The 22,856-nt window shown below is 38.3% G+C and overlaps 2 protein-coding genes across 5 annotated transcripts in view; one reads left to right on the top strand and one right to left on the bottom strand.

The window, feature by feature from the left end:
* Positions 1 to 927: 927 nt before the first annotated feature.
* Positions 928 to 13,389, bottom strand: LOC146489213 (N-acetylated-alpha-linked acidic dipeptidase 2-like). Its single transcript, XM_085106661.1, has 17 exons — positions 12,699 to 13,389; positions 11,189 to 11,471; positions 9,974 to 10,096; positions 9,259 to 9,445; positions 8,332 to 8,422; positions 7,973 to 8,059; positions 7,465 to 7,550; positions 7,266 to 7,385; positions 6,817 to 6,899; positions 5,936 to 5,999; positions 4,890 to 4,957; positions 4,174 to 4,256; positions 3,988 to 4,078; positions 3,055 to 3,310; positions 2,808 to 2,889; positions 2,631 to 2,723; positions 928 to 2,191 (listed from the first exon to the last, which is right to left on the bottom strand). The coding sequence occupies exons 1-17, from the start codon at positions 13,124 to 13,126 to the stop codon at positions 2,005 to 2,007; spliced, it is 2,412 nt and encodes an 803-aa protein (XP_084962787.1). The 5' UTR covers positions 13,127 to 13,389; the 3' UTR covers positions 928 to 2,004.
* Positions 13,390 to 18,253: 4,864 nt separating this feature from the next.
* The window catches only part of LOC146489204 (uncharacterized), a 119,204-nt gene continuing 114,601 nt past the window's right edge, over positions 18,254 to 22,856 (top strand). For all 4 annotated transcript variants that reach the window (XR_014864048.1, XR_014864046.1, XR_014864045.1 and 1 more), the window contains exons 1-2: positions 18,254 to 18,431; positions 18,530 to 18,601. Coding sequence is in view for 1 of the 4 variants with exons in the window: in XM_085106772.1 (XP_084962898.1) it covers positions 18,339 to 18,431; positions 18,530 to 18,601 (165 nt within the window). In the remaining 3 variants the exon portion in view is untranslated. The remainder of the gene's footprint in view (positions 18,432 to 18,529; positions 18,602 to 22,856) is intronic.

Here is a 22,856-nt window from a genome sequence, read left to right as displayed (position 1 = left end):
AAGGTATCACGCACATTTTTTCATACTACTTTTTATTCAATTGCACATCATTTGCCTTGTTGCAGCGGTTTTTCTCTGGAAATCGAATGTTTTATTTTCGCTTGGTTCTTATTAAAGGCTCACAAAGTTAAGCGCGAGAAAATTTATCCACCAAAGAAATGCAAAGTATTGAGTTGCTTGCGCAACAGAAGAACGGTAATGATATTGAACGCACGTACGTGTCACGAACGCGTGGAAGGTTGTATGTAGTTATCTACTTATCCACAATGGAACCAACGAAAATTAACTGGCTATTTGTGCAGGATTTTAGTAAATCTATTAAGCTCTGTATTAGAGTTGGGTTGTTAGCATTTTGAACAACTGAGTAGTAAACACTAGAGTTTTTACTTCTTCTTGAAATTCCAAGTTCATGGAAAATTTATATCGGAAACCGCAAAAGCTTTTGTGGTCTGACTTTGTAGCATTCAATTAAACGATCTAGATTTTGAGAATAGAGATGTTTCTTCTCGAAACGTTACGTTAGAAAAGAAATTTTTTAACAGTCAAAACAAATAGTTATCACAGTCTTTTGAAAAAGAGGCAGCCCACTGATAATTAAATAAAAGCTTTTTAAAATAATATTATATAAGTTACGTTGTTTGCCTCACAAGAAGTTTCGCAATTAGTGCTCTTTACTAAATAGTTTTATAAATAAATAATTTGTCGACGTGGTTTACAGTTCCTTTAAAATTTGTATACCTAAGCAGTCGAGTACTTGCTGTAAGGTTGAAATAATGAAAACTCAGTTTGAGTTTCTTCAGTCCTTCATGGTATTGTGCTCCGATGTCTTGGAATGAATATTCTGTGTGTAAAACATCTATGCTCCTGAGTCCTCCACTACGTACATTATAGTTAAAGGGTGGCTGAAGTCAATAGGGAGCTTTAAAAGCAACGACGATAGCGAAGACAACGACAACGCCACAAAGCGATAGGTTTAATGGGCAAAAACAATCGCTCTGCATGTGCATTTTACATTTTGGTACATTTCTTCGCTGTCCTCTGCAAAACAACAACGTGAAATGAGCAAATTCTAGGTTTTTTGGAGAACGTGAGCACACGACGGTTAATTTTTCATTTTCTTTCTTAACTTGAACGCCACTCCTACTGCGCGTCTCTTTTTGGCTTAAAATATAAAACGTAAAAATGCGTGTTTTGTTGTATTCAAGGTACATTTCAAGAAATAATCGAAAGAAGAATCGAATTGAAAGAATCGTTGTGGTTACTCGGGAGACATTTTTGAAGGATGCCAGATCTGCTGGGCATTTTAAACGAAACATCAAGCAGGTATTTGCCCTATCGGATTCCCACCCGGCAATCTTGTATTTAAAACAGTTGTAAAGCATTTCTATATTTTTTATTTGTTTACATTACATTACATTACAAACAGTTAATTTTGGATTCGCAAGAAATCTGTTAAACGTTGCACTATAAAACTTATTTCGATGATCATTCTGCGTGAAAAAATAAACAAAATTAAAACAAAGCTAACTAACAATAATGATTGAAAAACACTTGTCTAGTGTAAGTAAAGTAAGAAGTTGCACTTAAACATAAAATGGTTGCTAAAAAAAATCCTTATAAAAATTACAAAACTTTGTTTTGATGCAATGAAATAACTGAGGCTGGTACCACACCGAGCAAGTTTTTCTAAACGAGCGACTTGTTGGTGTAAAAAGGACGAAAACGTTTTGAGTAAACTTGTTCAAAAACTGGAACGCCAATAGTTGATCAAAGACACTTGAAACATTTTGCCGTACACACCAGAGAATATAAAACTTAACAAATGCTGCAGACCTTGCTCGATTTCAAGCAACCTAACAATTTACTTGATAGGTCTTTGTAACATTCTAAACATTTATTGTAATGGAAAGGAATAATCAACGCTATATTTGATAGAAATTAACTTTATCCTAAAAAAATTCTACTTCATGCGATCGCCTTTGACTAGTGGGAATATTTTGTCATCTAAATAGATTCAAGAAGCAGCACATTGGTGGCAGACTCGATATAAAACACTGCAATGGATAGTTCCTTCTTTACTTGGTCCCAGTCTTTCTTGTCCGAGTGTTGCACCGCGTAAAGAGCATCAACCAATCCTGGGAAACTACCGCCCTCGTACAAATTGTGGGCACTGGGGGCGAATACCACGTGACTGTAAAGATAAAAAGAAGCATGTCGTGAGAGAAAAAGCGTATAAGGCATTAACCTGAAAGCATTTTGCAAGCTTATTCTGAAATCGTTTTTTCCTGGCCAGGGCTGAACCGTGGTAATATTGTGACATCACAACTAATCTCTCGGTCGCTTTTACTGATTTCCAAATACTAAGGCAAGGAAAAAATTCCGAAATTAAAGCTTAGCACATTAAAATAACAACAATAAGCCCTGTGTATTTTTATGGGAAAAAAGTTTTTCTGTTCCATCCGCCCATCCCTCCGTTCGTCCGTCCATCTATCCATCCACCCGTCCGCCCGTCCGTCTGTCCATCAACCAACCAATCGATCGATCGATGGATAGGTCAGTGAGCCAGGCAGCTTGAGGCAGTCAATCAGTTAGACGGTTAGTCAATCAATCGATCAATTTATAGACGTTACCGCATGTAAGGCCTTCCCGGCAGCCCTTGAGGGTTGATAAAGGCTCTCTCCAGCTGCATCAAGCGATCATTGGCCATTCGCAGTGCCAGGGAACTGGTTAGAAAATCAGGATTGATATTAATTAGGTGACCTTCTAAACAGACACGGTTACGTCATGTTTTATTGTATTGCACTTACTTTTTCTGGTCTAACTTCCCTAGGGAGCTTTGGAAAGAGGAGGCAGCTTTGGTGAAGTTATTTACTGCGGCCGTGAAGTGATCTGGTGAAATTAATTAGAAGGTTAATAGAAATTATTTTCTTACACGGCGGAACTTGGACGAAGAAGAACTTAAGCCAGTAGAAACTACAAACGGTCCATACGGAGCTCGAACTTCAGTTGCAGCCAATAGTTTTGCTCAAGAGGAAAAATTCAACGCTGACTTACCAAGGGTTATGTTGTGCTGAGTTAGTATTTTCTCATAACTAGTCGTAATGTCCTTGGCATAATAGGTGAGCCTGTCAGCATATCGTGAAGTGTTAAACGGCAGCAGTGGGTGGTCAGCCAGAGTCAAACTGAGCTGTAGCCACAGCTGAGCTAGTGTCCGGTGATATTCAAACTCACGGTCCACAAACGTTTTCATCCAGTGAAACGAGTCGTGTACAGATTGATAGACTGGATAGCTGGAAACGTTCCAGGTGTTCTGTTAAAATCCAAAAAAATCCAGTGATGATAATTTATAAGAATATTCTATATCAGACAATTGACAAATGTAATGAAGGGCTCGACAAAATGGATTTTTTTAATCAGTTAACTTCTTTCAAGAAAAACAATATCAGATTTTGAGCTCAAGATTTCTATTTCAACTATAGAGTGTTTTTTTGGAGAGACCATAGGCTGATAGTTGCCCAGTGGAAATTTGATGTTCTTGAAACAAAGATAAGCCTGTGAAATGAAGCTTCGACCCTTATACATTATTTTTAAGAACGTCAAATTTCCAAGGGGTAGGGGAGCTATCAGTCGCAATAACGCTCAGTTCAGAAATACTCCATTGTTTCAATATGCAAGACAAAATTTTCTTCCGAATTTAAGTTACTAAATCCGTTAGTGGTGTTTGAATTTACATCTCGCCGATTTTATCTTTAAGGCAAAAGGTTTAAAAAAAAGTCGAATAAAGATAGAAGTGTAAGTAACCTGTTAATTAAAAAAAGTACATTAATAAATTTGAGTTTTTTCGCGAACATGTTCTATCTACCTGGGTATTTTCACCGTATAGAATTTTTTCTTGATAGTGTCTTTCCGTCACACTATCATGTCACATGATCAATTTTAACCAATTAGTAGCTAAATTAATTAGACTACCCTTCCTTCGAATCATACCTTGTCATAAGTGTAGTGGAAGACGATAGACGGCACTCCCACCCGGAAGTAGGCACAATTGTGGTCACTTCCGGATTCTACTTTTTTTACGCTGTAAGTAAATAGAAAGTTTCATTTTAGAAGAGTTAAAGGGACAAATCAACCTGTGTGTAGTGTGCTTGTTATAAAGAATGAGATGTTACTCACCTGGGTAAATTAGGATCTTCGTTGTCTGGAAACTTGTTTTTCCAGTCCTGATATAACGTCTTTTCAGATTTTGGTGGATGAATCTGCGTAAAAAACGAATGAATAGCTAATAGTCGAACGAATAAATTAACATAACAACGGATGTATTAACGAACAAACTGCCAGCGGGTCCACCAAGTTTTGAGCCGGCGAGCGAAAGCAAGCGGTAGGGAGAAGAGATGGAGAGGCCGTTTTTGGCGTCGCCCCTCCCACCCCCCCCCCCCCCCCAGCTTCTTCTGCCCATTCGGAGCTCGGTCGCCAAATACTCGAGAAGACCCAACCACATCAACCTGTGTGCAGTATAACTGAGGAGGATGTCCAGATCAGAAAGCAAGAATAGTAATTAACAAATCGACGGCAGTGTTCTATGGTCTATACTCTTATAGACCATAAAATGACGTCAAAAATGTTCAAAACTCAAGTGGAACCACGAGCCGCAGGCGAGTGGTTTCACTGCCAAGTTTTGGACATTTGGTCGATTTGTTTTTTACAATAACATGGAAAAAGTACGAGCGGAATTGGCTATTTTTTTCGTTGAGAAAGCGCGCGCGTTACATCTGACGTCATTTTTATTGTCTGTACTCTTATAGACAATAGCTACGAGCCAATCAGCGCGCGGGAATTTGGACAGTTATTGTAAAATGAGCAATAGCAGAGATCATGGGATGGCTTCCTACCGTCTTAGTTGCATCCATGAATACGTTATCCAACAACGGGCTTGACTGAACATCCAAGCTGAAATTTCCTTCAGTAAGGGAAAAGATAAACAATAGCACACTATTTCATAAACTTGCACAGTCCATATTCAATAACAATTTTTTGATGAACCCTCATGTCCGGTATCGTGTACTGCCCAATGCGCTACGAACGTCAAGTTATCTAAATCCACTAGTCGGGGAGGCGAGGAAATTCTCCATAGAGACTGGGTCAATAGTCGCACCGTTTTAGGGATTTAAATTTAACATACATTAAAGCATCAAGTCGAGGAGACCAGGCTCCCATAAATCCTGGGGTTACCTTCAATATTTTTCAAACGATTACGATGGTATTTCGATTGGTATATCACTTATAAATGGGATCCTCTCCCCGTTTTTAAATCCTCGATCTAGAAATGAATCTAGCAAGACTGAAGTTTGTTGAAAATACCTGCCTCTCAGCTTCTTTTCGTTTTCTAAAACGCAGAACAAACAAGCATGCGAGTATAGTGCAGTTCCTATTTGATAAATGGAGTTGAGTATAAGCACATAAAAAAAAACACTTTTCGCGTCTTTCTGGTTGTAACCTCAGAAAGCGTATTCTCATACCCGAACTATATACTGCAAGCAATCCCTGCGGAGTATTTTGCTACCATCATCACAAAATGTCAAAAGAAATACCATAAAAAACCATCTTAACTGGTACCAACACCTGTTTAAATTGAGGATTGTGTAACTGCTGACATTCGCAGTTTGGTTACTGTAGCTATAATTTTTATTGTCAATTATGTATCCATTTATACAATTAGTATTACCAGAATTGTAAGACACAGTTTTTAGAATTATTGATTGGCTATGGATAGAAGGTATTCCAGACCGTTTATTTTGCGACTTATGGTAATTAGGCAAAGCTTAGACAACTGCAAATTGCAATTTCATATAGTGTATTTGTCATTGTTGCGGCGAAAAATTAACGTTCGGAGTTATAATGTCGAATAAAGGTTAAGAAGAAAAACGTTGTTGTGTACCTTCCACAGCAATGTCCACATTAAGATATGCAACAGCTCGGTTAGACAGGAGGTTGGCAAAGTCCTTTGAAATAAGATGATAACGTTAGAAAATACTTTGACTGAATCTGAAAAGGTTCTCTGTATCCTGACGTAGGCTGTTCGTTACCCGGGGGGGGGGGGGGCACTCCCCTATATGGGCTATACGGGGACGTGCCGCTGGATAGGGTGTGGTTTTTGGCCCCTCTGTCCTGAACAGGGTATATAATTTCAAGCGAGTCTGTCCCGGACCCGTCCTAGACAGAGTATGGTTGCAAGACTGTCGTCGAGTATTTGGCAATCCGAAATCAGAGACGTTAGTCTGCATTTATTTTAGTGAACAATGCTTCACGTCAATTGAGTTTCCACTTAAGGTTCACCGCTGTTAATGCGAAGTTTTGGGATTTTTCGCCATCACTTTAGGAAGTGTATTATTTTATCTGTTGTGATTGGTATTCGCGTTTCAATGCGTGGAACATCATTACTATTACCAATAAACACTTGTATGACACAAGAGCTAGATGTTGTCCTCTGTCCTAAACAGGGTCTTAAAATTGAGGACATTGTCCTACACAGGGTAGGTATTTAAGGTTATTTTCGTCCTAAACAGGGTCAGGGTTTCAAACCCCCAGCGGCACCCCTATACCCAAACACGGGTCAAGTGCCCCCCCCCGGGGGTTCGTCACAAGTTCAAGTAATTTCTACAATCAATGGTAAGTATTTCGATTCAAGTACTAGAAAAATTCTTCTTGTTACTTTTTTTCATCTCGCTGTGACTAAACGTATTTTAACACATTTGAAGTAAAGTGCTTACGGGTGAAGAGTTTTGATAAATAAAAACAACAAGAACGATGTTGACAAACCTCAAACCATTCAGTTGACCCAAGCATACCATGCTCCTTTGCTCCCCAACTGCAAAGCACAATGGACCTACGAGGTCGCCATCCTTAAAGATAAACATGGTATATAGACAGAATAGTAAGCAATCTTCAGAGATTAAAACATGATCTGAAGCAGTCAAAATGCTAACCACAAATCTGCAACGCGAAGTTGCTTCCTTAGGGCATAATCTACTGATCGTCTTGTAGGCTACAGCTTCATGCAAACTTCATGCAATCGAGGAAACATAATTTCAGTGGAAACTCATTGTTTCACCGCCAAAAACATTCTGAGAAACAATGCACAATGTGAATTCGTGTATTACTGTTCTTTCAATTGAGAGGGTCTCAAAGTCACTCTCTCCTTGTAAACACATCATCCAGCAATGCTTTGTCCTCCTCCCATTCTCTTTGAAGTCGGAATCTCCCTTTACCTTTTTCTTTGATTTCTCCAAGTTTCTTGGCAATCTCCATCAGTGCAGCTGTACCACTAGATGGGTCTGCGGCTCCAAACACCCACGCGTCTCTGTGGTTGCCGAGCAACACCAGACGATCTGTTAATAAAGGAAGTCATGGAAAATTAAATTTAAAATTAAGAAAATGAGATCACAAAATTAGTGACTGTAGTCTTACCAGGCTCGTCTTTGCCATTAATCGTCCCGATAACATTGTAGACAGCTTTTGTCTCCAATTTCATTTTGATGTCAAGACTTACAGTTCTAGGAAAAGGAAGAAAAGTAGAAGAGAGTGAAGACGCACCCATCCGATCATGAAACTGTAACTGACCGACTTGACCAAGCCTGACTAGGCCGAAGATGTTTCACCTAGTGTTAAAGAAAGGCCTCCAGGCCTTGTTATTTTCTTTGATAGTTATTAAGGTGGGGGCACCAAGAGACATCTACTAACACATCGGTGGTAGGTAAGCCTATACCAATGAAAGGGTACCCTTGGGTTAGCTGGTCTTCTTCTCCCAAATTATTATAAGCAATATTCGTCTCTGTACTCCTGAAAGGGGTAACACCAGCCGTTAGGGTAGGTATTAAAATGCGGCTCTTTCTTAGCCGCTAAACAATTTAGTAGGGATAGACTGGACTGGACTGGACATGTCAACGTAGATGACCCTTACGCACATATTAAGTACCTTTTATCGTTTTTAGCCATGGTAATATTATACCGAATCTTTAGTCCTCCCTGCCAATGCTTTGTAGCTTCGTTGGTGGTCAACAGTCTGTGGATTGAAGGTGAAACAGGGTCAGTAAACAGTAACTCATTATCAGACACTTGTTAATGATAGGGACGATACCGACTTTACCTAGTGCGGATTCCAAACTTAAGTCTTCAACGACAAAGATCTTCCTTGTCAAACGTAGCATTTATCTTAGGGTTATTGTTTTGAGATTGTTAATTTTCAATCATCTTTAAGAGTTCACAGTATAAATTCTAAACTGAAACAATTGTAACTACATCGACAAATACCCCGTTTGTCTTGTTCTCACTTACTCCAAGAAACGAGTGGCGTCTTCGTATGAAACCGGGTACACAGGAATGGTGGGTAGGGTTACTTTGTCCTCAGGTTTCCTGTACATTTCATCTGTGTAGGTGAAAAACAAAAACTGAACATGAAAAATTTGGTTTACTACCATGACTGCCAAGTTTCTCCGAAAAATTGTTGACAATTATTATTTAATTTTAACTCTCAAACGCAAGTGCCTGTCATTTACCGCAGCTGAACCAAATTTGATACATATAGTATTACACAAAAAATTGCCTTTACCACTCACTTTGACTCACCTTTAACTTAATATGTCAAACATGGTCAAGGCTGTCTTTACCAAGCCGGATTTCACATAGTGTTAAAGGTACTACCACTGAATGGGCTTTTAATCGAGATTATAGGCAGGGTGAAATTGTTGTCAAAATATTTGTTTGACTTGTGCAAAGGTTGCGAATCAAAGGTTTAACGCCTTTATGTAGGTGAAAAGGACTGTCTGAACGATGATGTAAATTAGCTATTATCAAGGCAAGTCAAAGGTAGTCAAAGGAATTTATTTCGCCCACCTTTGTCATCCTTTTGATGCTAATGAAGGGGATCAAAGTCAACTTTGTGTATAATATCTTCCTTTCGAGATAATTCAGACAACCATCTTGGCTGGAGTTCCGTCAAAATCTTTCTTAATGTGTTTTACATCTCTTCGAGAATATTTGGTAAAATTGCCTTGAACTTTCAAGTTAAATTCCATATGCTTTAAAAAGTTTGAATTTGGAAAATAGATTTACTGAAGAAACTGCCTAGCTTGATTATAAATGACTACAACCCTTACTAAGCTCAAATCTGAGTTATTTTAAATTTGTAGTTCAATTTTCAGCAACTGATAAGTCACTATATACGAGCACTTAATAACACGTCGTTGGTAGGTAAACCCTTACCTCTGGCGGGGTACCCCGGGGTTAGCGGGTCTCCTTCTTCTAAATTAAGCAATGTTCCTCTCTGTACTCCCGAGGGGGGTAGCCACCAGCTATTAGGGTAGGTAAACGCGGCTCCTTCAGGACTGTAGTCTTTTGGGTCCGTGTATAGGATCAATCCAACTGCACCTTCAGCTGCCGCATTTTTTGCCTGAAATTAAGTAACTTTCCTTAACTATAGAACTATATTTCAGTGTCAATAGATTTATATTGCAGTTGTAAAATCATTAGGAGACATTATTTTGATTAATAGAAGGCATAATATTGCGCTAACTGAATATATTTGACTTATGGGATATCACCAATTGGATTAATAAGATTGAATAAAAAAATAATATGGAATACATAGCTATCAAAATGCAAAAGACTCAACAGTGATCCAGAGATAAGGGCAGACCGAGAAAGAATGGACCCGAGTCCGATTGTACCTACGTTATCATTTTATACATTTTATTTATAAACTTAATGTACACTCAATGATGAAATAATAATAATAATAATAATAATAATAATAATAATAATAATAATAATAATAATAATAATAATAATAATAATAATAAAGATAAACTTATCATGGTGATATTGTGTGTTGTCTTTGCAACATTCAGTGCCTAGGTCTACATACAGCTGTACGTCAGTCAAGTGATGCTGGTAGGCACACTGAACTGCCTCGACTCACTTTTTCTCCTCGGTAGATTTTTCCATATTGAGCGATGAGGACGTGTCCTGAAACGCTGATGTTCATGTCACGGAGCTTCTTGAAATCTTCAACCCTGGCATAGTTAACATACACCAGACGAGCCTAAGGTGTAAACAGTTCAATAATTAATAATGGTAGGCAAGGAAACTGACTTAATCAACATTCGATGATCCAGTTATTGTTAGATGGATTAATTAGACCCAGGAGTTGAATAAAATACGTGGTAATAAACTTTTCGTGGCTATCTACAGTTAGTGGTTGGAAATGAGCATATTCGTAAAAACCCTACAGTATAACACACATCAATGAATTCGAGTGTTAAGTTCTAGAAGAATGACAAAAGGCCGTGGTATCGAATTAAGATGTATTTCATGCTTTCTCTTTCGCAAAATAGGTACCTGGTTTACTAAACCTCTTGCCTCGTCTGTCGTAACTTTTAATTCCCGAGAGTAATCTTGTCTCTATTCTTCTTGCTGTGCCTTACGATATCATTGTAATGTCAGCAATTCATTTAAGATACCGAAGGGGGTGGGGTGAGGGGGAGTTGGCTATACGGTGAGGCTTCGCCCAAAAGGGGTGTCTTCTTCACCCTTGTAGCATGCGAAAGAGCAGCGAAATTTCTGTAACATTTTAGTATCTTAAAGGCTCGCAAAACTACAATGTAGATCAAAGGCATATAATTAAATCCCAAGTTTTGAAAAGTTAGCAAAACCTTTGCGGAGATTCATGGATGATAACACAAAGATTACATCTTGTCGCCGTGTGGGTAGCCCTGCGAAGAAGATAGTCTTCTTTCTTTGACCTATCTTTGAGGCATAAGGAAGGGTACATTTCTTTTCTTTTATGTTAATGACATGGCTAGGTGGGAGGATAAGGGTTTATACCTCCGAACGGAGCCTACCCTTAGAAAAATGTCTTGAATACTCCTCAGTCCCGTGGTATAGCAATGGTACCAAGTAGGTATGTAAGTTTTCTACTAGGAATTGTTGTCTTGATAGAGTACCGAGGCTTAATGATTCCTACTATAAAGTCCCGGTAATCAAGGCCAGCCTGAGACTGGCCTGTGATAATGTTGTCGCACGTTAGGTTTGGATATTTAAAAATATCACTGTTATTAGTAGGTTTATACCAACATGCACTAAATATAGTCTACGTTTCAAGATTGTCAGTACCGAATCAGCTTTAATACTTTACCGTAACATTTCCACTGCCGGAATAAGCATTAAACGGAGATAGCACGTCGGAGTTGTACTCATCTTGGCGAAATATCTTTTCCTTTTTCTGAGCCGTGAATAATATCGACCCATTCTCAGCTTTGATAGATGCTACTCCAGGTCTCTCTGGGTACGACAGCAGCACGTCATATTTCTTCAGCTCGACTTTGTCAAATCCATAACTCTTCCATTTCTTCTCTATGTACTGTGCTTGTTCTAAACTTATATTTGAGCCACCTGAGTGAGGTACCTTTGTAAAATGCCTGTAAGAAAGCCGAACGGTTCATGAATCCCTTTTGTCAATTCCAAATTAAAGCGGCAAAATACAGCTCGACAAGGAAACTCAGTTTCACGAGGACTTCTGTTGCCTGCTTGAACACCTGAAACACTGTGAACTTCTGAGTTTCACTGCGGGTTTTAGTCGTTTGTCCCACGCCAATCAATCAATCAATCAATCAATCAATCAATCAATCAATCAATCAATCAATCAATCAATCAATCAATCAATCAATCAATCAATCAATCAATCAATCAATGTCAAAGCGTGGGGTGAGGTTGCCCTCTATATATCGGAGCCAGAGGTATATATGTCAAGTACATCGCAATCGCAATGAAAATGAATTAAGAGTATTAAACTAAAAATTTAAGTAAGAATATATAAATGCTTACCCACCCACGTTAACCAAATTAAAAAATATGTCGCTAATAATCCCTATGATAGTCAGTAGTTACATTAACAGCTGGCCTTAACTTCTTGCGCCTTGGTAGTTTGTTACAAAAGGATTTCGCTGGCTCCCTTTTCAGTTATATTAGCTTCATGTTCAGTATTTGCTAAAAAGAAACAAGGAAAGCGCCAAAGTACACGGCTTAAATCAGTATAGAGTGTTTTCATTCACGTGACTGTCGTCTATATTGGTTTACTGAAACAAGAGAAAGTATTTACATAAAAATAGAGTTCAATTCCCAGAGGTTTAGTTTGGGACTCCAACATGGCTACCATTTCTTTGTTTTGGGACACCAACATGGCCGCCGTGACGTCATGTGAAAACACTCTATTAGTTTTTATCAGTGGCTTAGCGATCTCATGGTTCGTTGCCAATCACAACCGGCTGAACATCGCCTTAATTTGTCGCGGGGAATAGCTAGCTACATAATGGTACATATTTAAATTTAGCGAAAAAAAAAATCAATTTAGTGACATATCTTAAGTACAGATCAAGGTTTGGGTTCCATTTCCCTTAAAGGGAAAAGGACCAAATGATGATGATGAAGGTTTGGGCACACATTGTACGTGACCAAGAAAATATATCTTCGTGATAATCAGTGTTGTTCACTTTAATAATTAACAATTATTCCACGAGAGAGCGTTGAATATGAGATGATAGCTGTTTCTCGGGCATGATATAATGGTTGATATCTCATGCCTGCTAAGCCATACAATGATCCGGCTTTTAGTTATACAAAATAACACATGGTAACAGAAAACTTACCTCAAAAATCCTTCTATACTTTGACTTGAAATTTGATTTATAAAATGCTTGTGTAAACTGTTTAGATCTCTAGAAGCCAAAAGCGCTTCTTTACATGTATGAATTGTCTTTTCAGTTATAAAATATCCGCACAGACCGCCAATTCCACACAAAAACAAAACCACACCAACTCTCAAAATACATCGTCTGGATCTGCATCTCATCGGAATTATCGTGTTTGCCTCGGCTTCATTCCGCCTCACAAGCGAGTACTTTCTACCTTGGTAGCTCTGTGAAAGTTCAAGGTCGGCCTGAGAACTTAGCAACGGTTCGGAATCATAATCATCGTAAATATATTCGTCTTCAACAGGGAATTCCTCTCTCAGCCCGCCTTCACTTGAGATGTAATCCATTGTAATACCACGTGTATCTCTGCTAGATGAAGCCATTCTCTTGACAGTTTGGTACACAGTGTTTTAAATTTTGAACGCAGCGTGTTATCCATTCAGCCAAAAAGCCATTTTTCTATTCAAGGCGTCTTCAAAACGTTCATCCTTAAAACCTCGATCTTTTTAAAACAGTTTTAAACAGTTGTTTTCATTTGGATGGAAGGAAGACCTGGACAATAGACTTGCCACCAGTTACTTGGTTTCTTGTTTTCATTGCGGGTTGCTGATGTTTATAATGGTATCAAGTTATTTTTGGGGTCCAGTCCTTCCCGTCGTTTACAGCAGCTAACACCCCGATTTTCCCTTTCAGTGCAACATTTGTGTTTTGGATTACAACAAGTCATTCATATTCTTTCAAATTTTGACAATATTCCTGAGGGTCGAAGCCAAACGATTCACCCAAAAAGTTAAAACTGAAAATAAATTGAATTACAATTATAAACCTCTTAAAGTTTTATAAAAACTAAATTAGATCGTTGATCTAGAAAGTTTATTTATAGACCTCATTCCGCGAGTGGACAAACCGGCCGAGAAGTTCCAAATTTTTATATCTTTTCTTAAAGCTATTTTCCTACTTGTTTAAAACTCGATTGGAATCCCTTCTTAAATTGATATTGCGTTCAGTAGGGTGAGTCTGAGTAAGTCGTTAACATAAGGGCACTGAGAAGACACAATAGTTTTTATCGAAAAGCGTTTAACCTAAAGGCGAAGAAGATATAAATTTTTATTAAAAAGCGATTTAACTATATCACTTTTTTTCTTAATCTACCGTTTAAATGGACAGCGGCTTTGTTTTATTTTTTAATTTTTTTTTTATTTTTCTGTAATATTATACACATGAATCGTGCGGCAGTATCACTCGTGACGTAGGCGAAATTCTAAACGCCATCTGATAGGCTGAAAACCAGAACCCCCTAGAAACAGAAAGTGTTTTTGAGGATTTACGGCTCGTACTCCTTCAATTTTCATGGAACTTAAATTCGCCAAAATTGGACAAGATTGGCTCTGATGTTTTGCGGGTGATGATATTCTCCCACATTTCAAAATAAGAAAAGAAAAAAAAAAATAAAGCAAATGTTATCGGCTAAGCATGGGTACCTTACGCCCAAGACATTAACCCTTTAGAATTGAGCACATACTTTCGTGACCACTAGCAGTGCCCTAAAATAACGGAATTACAACTTGTTCACGCCAACTTAAGACGCCTCAGGATTCTTTCCCTGAAACTTTTATTCGTGGAAAGACGTCAAACAAAAACTAGATCCGACAGACGGTTGTAATTGTCTCGAAATTCTATCAATAAACTTATTCTGTCAGATTTAAATCATCGAGATATCTTCAGCATACATGTGCCTTGTAAATCCACAAGGTTGGGTTCATCCATAGGAAAGTATCGATGATCGTCGAGGGTGATCGATATATGTTCAAAATTTCGATATTGCTTGAAAAGATTTCGGATTTTCTTTGGATGAAAGTCGCCATGCGAAATTTTGAAGAGTCAATAGTTTGGATATTCTAGGAAGTAATAAGCACAGACGCACAATACAACTAATACAGTAAGTGCATACGATCTTAACCAGTCATAGTCGAGTAATTTCGTCAGTCATAACATTGGAGGATTTTAAAAAACGCAGTTTGACAGGCAGGTGGTGAAAACTTGTTTTTATGCACAAAGTTAAGATAACCCGGAGCAAACAGGTGAACGCACCAGAAGTAGTTGCTGGGTTTATTTTTCAAAAATTGGTTTTTAGTCAGTTAAGTTTCAAAATATGATTTCAAAAGCTGGTATAGTAGTCATAGTTGAGGCATTAAATTCTTTTGCTCAAAAATCAAATTGAAAGTGACTGCATCAGTAAATTCAGCCGACTAATCAGTCTTCTGCGGACCGGATCAAGAACAACAACTTGAAATCGCTGTCTCTACAGCTTCGTAATCATTCTCTTACAGTTTAATACTTACATATTTTTGAGTAAAATATATATCCGACCACTCTTATCAACTCGAGAAAATGCTGAGGAAAAATTTCCATATTATTGAGTGCAAAATATATTGAGCTGTGTTATATTTTTCTACATCAAGTAAATTAGTCATTTGATCTATTCAAGAAGGCTGCTTAATAATCGTTGTTTCTAGGACTGTTTTGCCACCAAATTAAAGTTTAGTTCAATTGCCAAAACATGTCACACTGCCAGTCACCGTCGGATTTCAGAGACGGTTTTATATATCGGGGACTGGGGGGGGGGGGGGGAGGGGGGGAGGCGACATGATTTTGATCATGAATGTGCGCATGTCCGTCATCGTGGACACTTGCTTCAAGTTGAGTAGCGAGGGTCTTTTAGGGCATTTTAGTTCTCGCTGACTGACCGGAGCTCTCTTCAGTCGACAGAACACAGCCTTGCTGGAATATTCAAGAACCAGTTTTCTTTCTGCAATACAGGGAGAATTGAGTGGTGCTTTGAAAACTAACAGGATTCACCTAAAATGGACGCTAGGATTGCCACCGCTGGTATTGTAATAAACTGGACTCAAATCTCAAAAGACAGTTGTATATTTCTTACACAGTTTTAGGATTGCTTTCATCGCAATACCTGTATGTCTCTTCGCTTTTTAAACTAGGTGACATGTCCCCTACATGTTTGTGCTTGGCGGATTACTTGGAAACACTGAAAGCAAAAAATTATACGTCTGTGGTCCCGAACCCCAAAAAGATAAGTTTTAGAATGCACTTGACAACAATTCATTTGTAGCACAGGTACCTAAACGAATATTTATATGACCTTTAGTTAGTAATTTGTACACTATGGCTTGCGATCGCCAAAAAGTCCTTCTTTACTTTTTTGAAATATTTCTAAAATCATTTCTTGACAACCTTGATTTTCCACGGAAAAGTCGTAAACAAGAGAAATTTTGGTCGTAAAAAACTTCGTATTGAATTTACTAGAAACTTTTACTGAAGCAATTGTTTCGGTTGTGGCTATGGCTCCGGATCGTTTATCGAAAACCGAGCATTTTTATTAAAAACGTTTTCTATTTTTTGGGGCGAATTTTTAGTTCCAACTTGTCAATGAGTGACATAAAAATCTGAAGACAATGAAAATTTAGCTTTTAAAACCAACAAAGATTGAATTCCTCTTAGGCACATAGTTTTGGGGCTGATAAGTTAATGGAACTTTTGAGAAACGAAACCCGGTCCGTTTTATTGAATTGAAGTTTTTTTTTTCTTTTTTTATAGGGAAAATGCATGAGGAGTTTACTGGTACCAAGACAGGGAATGACAGGTTTTAACGTAGCATGCCACGAAGATGTTGGTAAATTCATCGCCGCTTTCATCTTCGGTTTTGGTTGAATACTCGAGTAAATTTGTTAATGAGAAGATGAACGAATACATAGGTTAATATAAAATTGAGTTTATCAGTGAATAGAGGAAAATTTGTGAGATATTTTATGATTGAATGCTAAGATAAATTTAAGATGAGAACCCTGTGATTCCATCCACGAGAGAATGTTTGGGAGAATTTATAGATAGGTGAAAGTTTTGAGGGAATTTGTGGGTGATTTTATGGATGTGGGTGGATCCGTGGGGTAATTCATAAGTGGCGTGGGATCGTGGGGTGTTCTTTTGGAGATGAATTCCCGAGATATGGGTGTGAACGAATTCAGATGGGGTGGTGTAATGCGCTTAATTAATGAGGTAGGATCATGTGATATGGCTGTCTTAATGGGTGTGAGTGGAGCCGGTTGGGTGAGGTGAATCCATGGGTGAGATGGATTTATGGGATAAGAGAAAATGTGAAGGGAGTCAGTTATAGCGTTACTAAATCCGCAACACAGTAATGCACTTTGTTTTGCCAACTAAGTGCCAAACCCCTGGGTCACGTGGTATCCGACTTACATAAAGACTGGCGGTTATTTCACAAAGGCACGAAGAAGTAACCGCTAAACTAAAGTTTGCAAACTCGTGCTCCCAAACTGCATAAAGCAAATAGTTAAAAAGCTCTGGGCATAGAAATGAAGTTCCCAATAGTTGCAAAGTTACAAAACTATTGGCAGCCACCTGGAGGCATTAGAAAGTGGTGCCATTTCTCCTCAAAGTTTACTTGAAATTTGCAGCCGTTACAGGTCACGTGACCTACTTTACATAAGTTGTGTATGTCAATATGTTGACATTTGCAAGCATATTACGCTGTCAAAGTTTTACGACGTTACGGCTAAATCTTCAGAAGATAGACAACCCCCTTGCTTTTTTGAGTAAATAACTAGAAACCCATGCCTTAACTTTCTTGAGTTGTTTTGTTTCTTCCCTTTTGTACTATGTTCTGCCAAAGTAACAAGTATGCTTTCGTTGGATCTTCGATATAACTCCCCGTATAATCTGACTTCTTCAAATCATAAATAGGCCATTTCCGAATTGCTTTGAACCTCATTATGAAAGCGAGGCTAAGTGCTAAGTTTCTATGATGAAAATTAGTTTTTATTCATATGCAAACAAAACTACCGTATTTTCCTCGATTAAACGCCCCCGGTGTTTATTTAAAATTCGGCAGTTTTGACCCGGCGTTTTTTCGAGGCCGGCGTTTAATTTTAGATTCCAGATCTGAAAAACGATACCGGACCATACCGGAAAGTTACAAAGTTTGGTCTTTGTCTGAGACAGGACCCTGCCGCACAGTACCCCACCGAGGGAGTTTTGGTATACTAGAACGGAAACTTCCTGGAATCACTTCAAATCGAACCAAAAATTACACAAGACACAAAAAGAGACAAAAAAGAGTTAAGGTGAGCAATTTCTATTCAAAAGTCCCCCTAATTTTACTTTCCAGTAAGCCAGGAATAAGAAACGTTTTTCTCTTACAAATCCTTATAATTTCGCTGTTTAATGATACACAACGGTTATCATGACGCTCAAGTTACGCGATGTTAACGCACACGTTACAAAGTCGTAAAGTCTAAGCCTGCATGGGCAACCTACGTTTATGGTAAGTGGCTTCTTTTGCAACATTATTTTTAACTTGCGAATTGCCTCTTCTTTGTTGAGGAGTTAACTAGGGACATTTTAGGGTACCATATACAGAAGGATGTTTTGCTCGTCAGTTGGAACGCGGGCTCATAGAATGTCTGCATTAAATTTCGACGGACATTTCGAGGAAGTACAGTGGGATAGAACAGTGGGAGTGAGTTGTTTGTAAGCAAAAACTATGATATTACGATCAGAATGGCCACTTTTGTGCTGAGGCCTCAAGATGGAGGAAAAGATATCGTTATTCCCTGTGGCAAGACTACCATCGGCCGAGGCTCTTTTCTTGGGGTGAGCTTCCATGTTCGTTTGTGCAGCAGTTGATTTTTATCTTGTTTATTATGCCTGGCTCGTCTTTTTTCTGACTGTTTATAATCATTGATCGAAAGGTGACAGATAAACGAGTGTCAAGGTCACATGCAGAACTGGAGCTCAATGATGGAAATCTCACAGTTTTGCCAGTAAGTTTATTTGTCAGCCCCTACCTTGCCAGCAGAGATTTATGTGCATACGGTTGAGCAACTTAAGTAGGCAACACAACTGAAAAATCCGTCTATTCTTTGAACTTACAACCACTATCTAGGCCCGTAGGCTGGGGTGGTTCGGGGGGGTCGGACAACCCCCCCCCCTCCCACTGCCAGAAAAAGGTCCGCTAAAATAAGCCAGCTTATACAGATTTCAAGGTTTACTTATCTCATCTGTAACTAACTCAAAGTACGCCAGAGATATTGGTAAAAGATGCGGGAATAAACAAAATCACCCCGTAAAAATTGATTCATTATTTACTTGAAAACGCTCTTACAGATTTTTTTTCTAATTTCGCCTACAAGTTGTATACATTGAGGAGTCATAAAGTCATAAAGTGTCTGACTAGATTTTGAGATAATCGATAATGTTTAAAATGAGAGGCTATGCGATACCGTTGCTATGGTAATAGTTGTTGTTTGGAAACCGATGAGAAAATTAACTTTGATTATATGTTGAAATGGTGATGTAGTATAAAGGAGATCGAAGTTAATATCTTGTATGCGAGATTGTAATTTCAAAACTTCCACCCCCCGTCCAAAAAAACTGCCGCGAGCCTCCTTAATACAACTAGCAAGAGCTATTTGGTCTGATTAAAGATAAAAAGAACCTACCCGCATCAGAACCAGCCTACGGGCCTGGCATGGTTTTGGATGAATAGATCCTGACAGCTGTTAACTACATTGTACAATCCTGGCCAATATTTCTGGGACCGATACATGAATAACGTTCGCAGTGTACATTTGTGTTCTGGATAAATATATAACAAGTCGCCATAACCTTGACTGTGCTGGAAATTGTCCCAAAATTTTTGCCCAGGATTGTAGTTTAGCGAGAGTTTGAAAATACATTTAGGTTAGCACTTGTAGGAAGAAGAGGTTTTTCTTATAGAGCTGTCAACTGAAGACAAGTTCGTAAGTTACATACTTATGCAAGTAAAAAGGTTCAAGAGTGCATGCATAAAATGGTCATGATTAATTTCATGGTGATACACATGATGTTTGTGCATGTACATGTACATCAGGTGGATGTTTGATTAGGGCTTACTTATTTACCTGCTGGCATCTATAAGCTGACTGAAAAAAAAAAAAAAAACAAGGAGTAAATGTAACTGATTTATATGGCATTCATTACTGCTCAAAACACTTTGAGCACTTTTTGGACATTCAAAAACCCTCCAGCAAGTCCAGGAGGTCATATTACTGTCACAAATATTACTCCGTAAAATTTACAATGTAATCCTTGCGTATCATGTCAACGTCTTGTGAATGTCATATAGACGTGTCAACAAAACACGCCGTCAATTTTATTTCGTCAAATTATGACGTAAAATTCAAAGCGCATCAGTCATTCACGTTTTGATGTCACGACATTAACTTATCATCATGTGATGACCATCTTGAAAGGCAGAAATGGTCGTCATACACCTGTGCCACAGGAATTTTGTTTTTGAAACCAATCAGAATTTCTACCCAGTTCTGGTTAGAAAAAATGATCTCATCAATACAGAATTTTTGCAGTCTATTACTCTGACTGATGTCACTAATTCAAGGTTAGGGTTTCCTTACAAAATCAATCTGATAAGCACACGCGACTCTTGAGCATTGTGAATAAAACAAAGTAGAGTGTAAACACATGTAGACTGGTATGTGTGTGGTTGATTGACGTGACATTATTTTGGCAACTGTCAATTTGTTTCAAGGACTGCTTAGCAACACCACCCTCAAAAACATAAAGCAAACGCCCTTCACTTGAGAGCTGGTTTCATTTTATCAAGTATAGGACTTATAAGAGTACAGCTAATTACTAATAGTTACTAAAAGTTTTTTTAAGCTGCCAATTAGGTGCAGCTTTCCCCAAATTCTTTGGAGAAATGACATGAGACCAGTGGAACATAATAATAATTGCATAACAATTATTAATTTACATAATAATATTATTAACAGGGCTTCTGATAATTCGCGGGGAAAAAAGTCAAATTTCGCGGGATTTTTAGAGACAAATTCGCGGAGAAAACGGCCGATTTCGCGGAGATTTTTGGGGCAAATTTCGCCGAAAAACAAGAAAGCCAAGAAGAAAGATTCCAGAAAAAAAAGATATATTGGAAGGATATCAAATTCAGGGCAAGAGAGAAAACACAAAAGTTCATCCAACACAGTCTCAAGGCAATTGTACTTGTTTCGAGCTACAAGAAAAACATAAGCGTTACCGAAATGCCCGGCCGGTTAACTTCCATTTTCAGCTGCAATTGAGAGCCGAACACAGCAACGCAATAAATTTCTTTTCTCTCCTAGATCTCTTGTGTTGCTTTGCAGTTTACAAGGCAAGATTGTTCGTGATCGAAGGTTCAAATCCATTTGTGAAGTCAAAACATTGTTGTGTCTTCGATTCGTGTCCTGCACGTACAATTAAACATGTGCCTGCATTACTACAGACAGCAGTTTCCTTTCCCAACTCGTATAGTGTCACCGAAAAGTCTTCTCATTTCTTGTGCCCAGGTTTTCGCAACATTAATCTAAGAACGCCTGGTAGTTATGGTACGTTATGTTTACTCCTAACATTGACGAAATTTCAAGATAAATTTGCATTTATGGAAAGTAAACAGCCCAAGTAGCCAAGATAAGTTTCAAATATGTTGTACTGACATGTATTTGGTAGGATTTTAACGAATTTCGCGGTATTACGCGTGTTTTTGTGAATTTCGCGGGATTCCGCGGATATACCTGAATTTCGCGGCTCCGTGACCGCGCGAAATATCAGAAGCCCTGTATTAAGGACTCTTTGCAACTGGCATTCCTCTTTCATGTTGGAAAATTATACAGAACAACAATGCAGTGTAAAATACATGTACATCTGCATGCAGATACCAACTCTTAATGTTTCTAAACAGTGTCCAGTGAATCCACTTGTTGTACTAACTTCACCAGTATAATTAATGTAGCTTACATGTACACTATAAACTAAATTCGATTTTGAGACGGCAATACGACTTTATATTGACGGCTAGTTGGGAGAAAATATATTCTGTATTGGGCGGAGTCGCGAAGCGACGGAGCCCAATACGGAATATATTTTCTCCCAACCGCGACTCCGCCCAATACGGAATATATTTTCTCCCAACGCCGTCAATATAAAGTCGTATTACCGTCTCAAAATCGAATTTAGTTTTTTATCGCGATACTGACATTTTGCTGGAGAGAGTAAACGGATAAAGTACAAATCGTGCATTGATTGAAAGATAAATTCTTACTTCAGTTAAACTGTAGCCATGGTAATATCCGTGCACGAAACTTTTTTCTCGGGGCGGGTTATTTGAATTTTTGGCTTTAATTTTTACGTCAAAACAAAGAAAATGCAAAAATTTACAGTCCATAAAGCACCTACCATTGATGAAATAGACGAGCTAGTAGGTTTGAACATTTTACCAGCAAATGTTATTGAAAATTTGTTACCGCCGAGACAAAAACAACAACATGAAAACAGTGATGAATAAACCTCACAACCAGAAGCAAGAATAAAAAAGGCAACCATACTAGTACCCAAAAACGAAAACAGAGCATTGTTATCCTAGCTTAGATGCCGTGGAGATTTAGAAGTTTGAAAAAACCAAGCGGCGAAGAATACTGTAAAAATTACCGAGTCTGCTGTTCGGCGCTACGACAAGAAGATCAAATTGAGAAACCTGAGCCATGAAAGAGAACGTAGCGGCGCTCCTGGAGCAATTTTTTCTAGAGATAACAGACATCAGGAAAGAAACAGATCCTTTTGCTTTGAAAATGCCATAATTTATTGGAATTTAAGCTCATTGTTATTTACCGTGACCGCTTTCACACTCAAGAAAGTCTTAAAGTAAATTTCTCTTCATCGAATTTATAATCGCTCTTTTTCGCTTACCTTCAGGAAAAAAGTTGTATCCGCTGTACCATGGTATATTTCACCACAAAAATAAATATTATAAGTGGTCCTTGAACAGTGTCAGAAGCTTTGTAAACTCAAATGAAAAGAAATAAACAACACCATCCAACGTCGCATGTTCATTCACCGAAGTAAAATTTTGATCTGTGCGCGCCAAACCCATTTAAGTGCCGTGCTGTCATGCTTACATGACAGTTTTTGAGCCAATCAGAAACCGTCATTTTGAGACGGTAATACGACTTTATATTGACGTCTCAGTGCAATGGAAAGATCCCC

This window comes from Pavona decussata, unplaced genomic scaffold, assembly GCF_977016875.1.
Source record: "Pavona decussata unplaced genomic scaffold, jaPavDecu1.1 SCAFFOLD_6, whole genome shotgun sequence".
NCBI classification, from domain to species: domain Eukaryota; kingdom Metazoa; phylum Cnidaria; class Anthozoa; order Scleractinia; family Agariciidae; genus Pavona; species Pavona decussata.
Note: the sequence above shows the minus strand (reverse complement) of the source record. Positions and strands in the feature narration are given on the sequence as shown.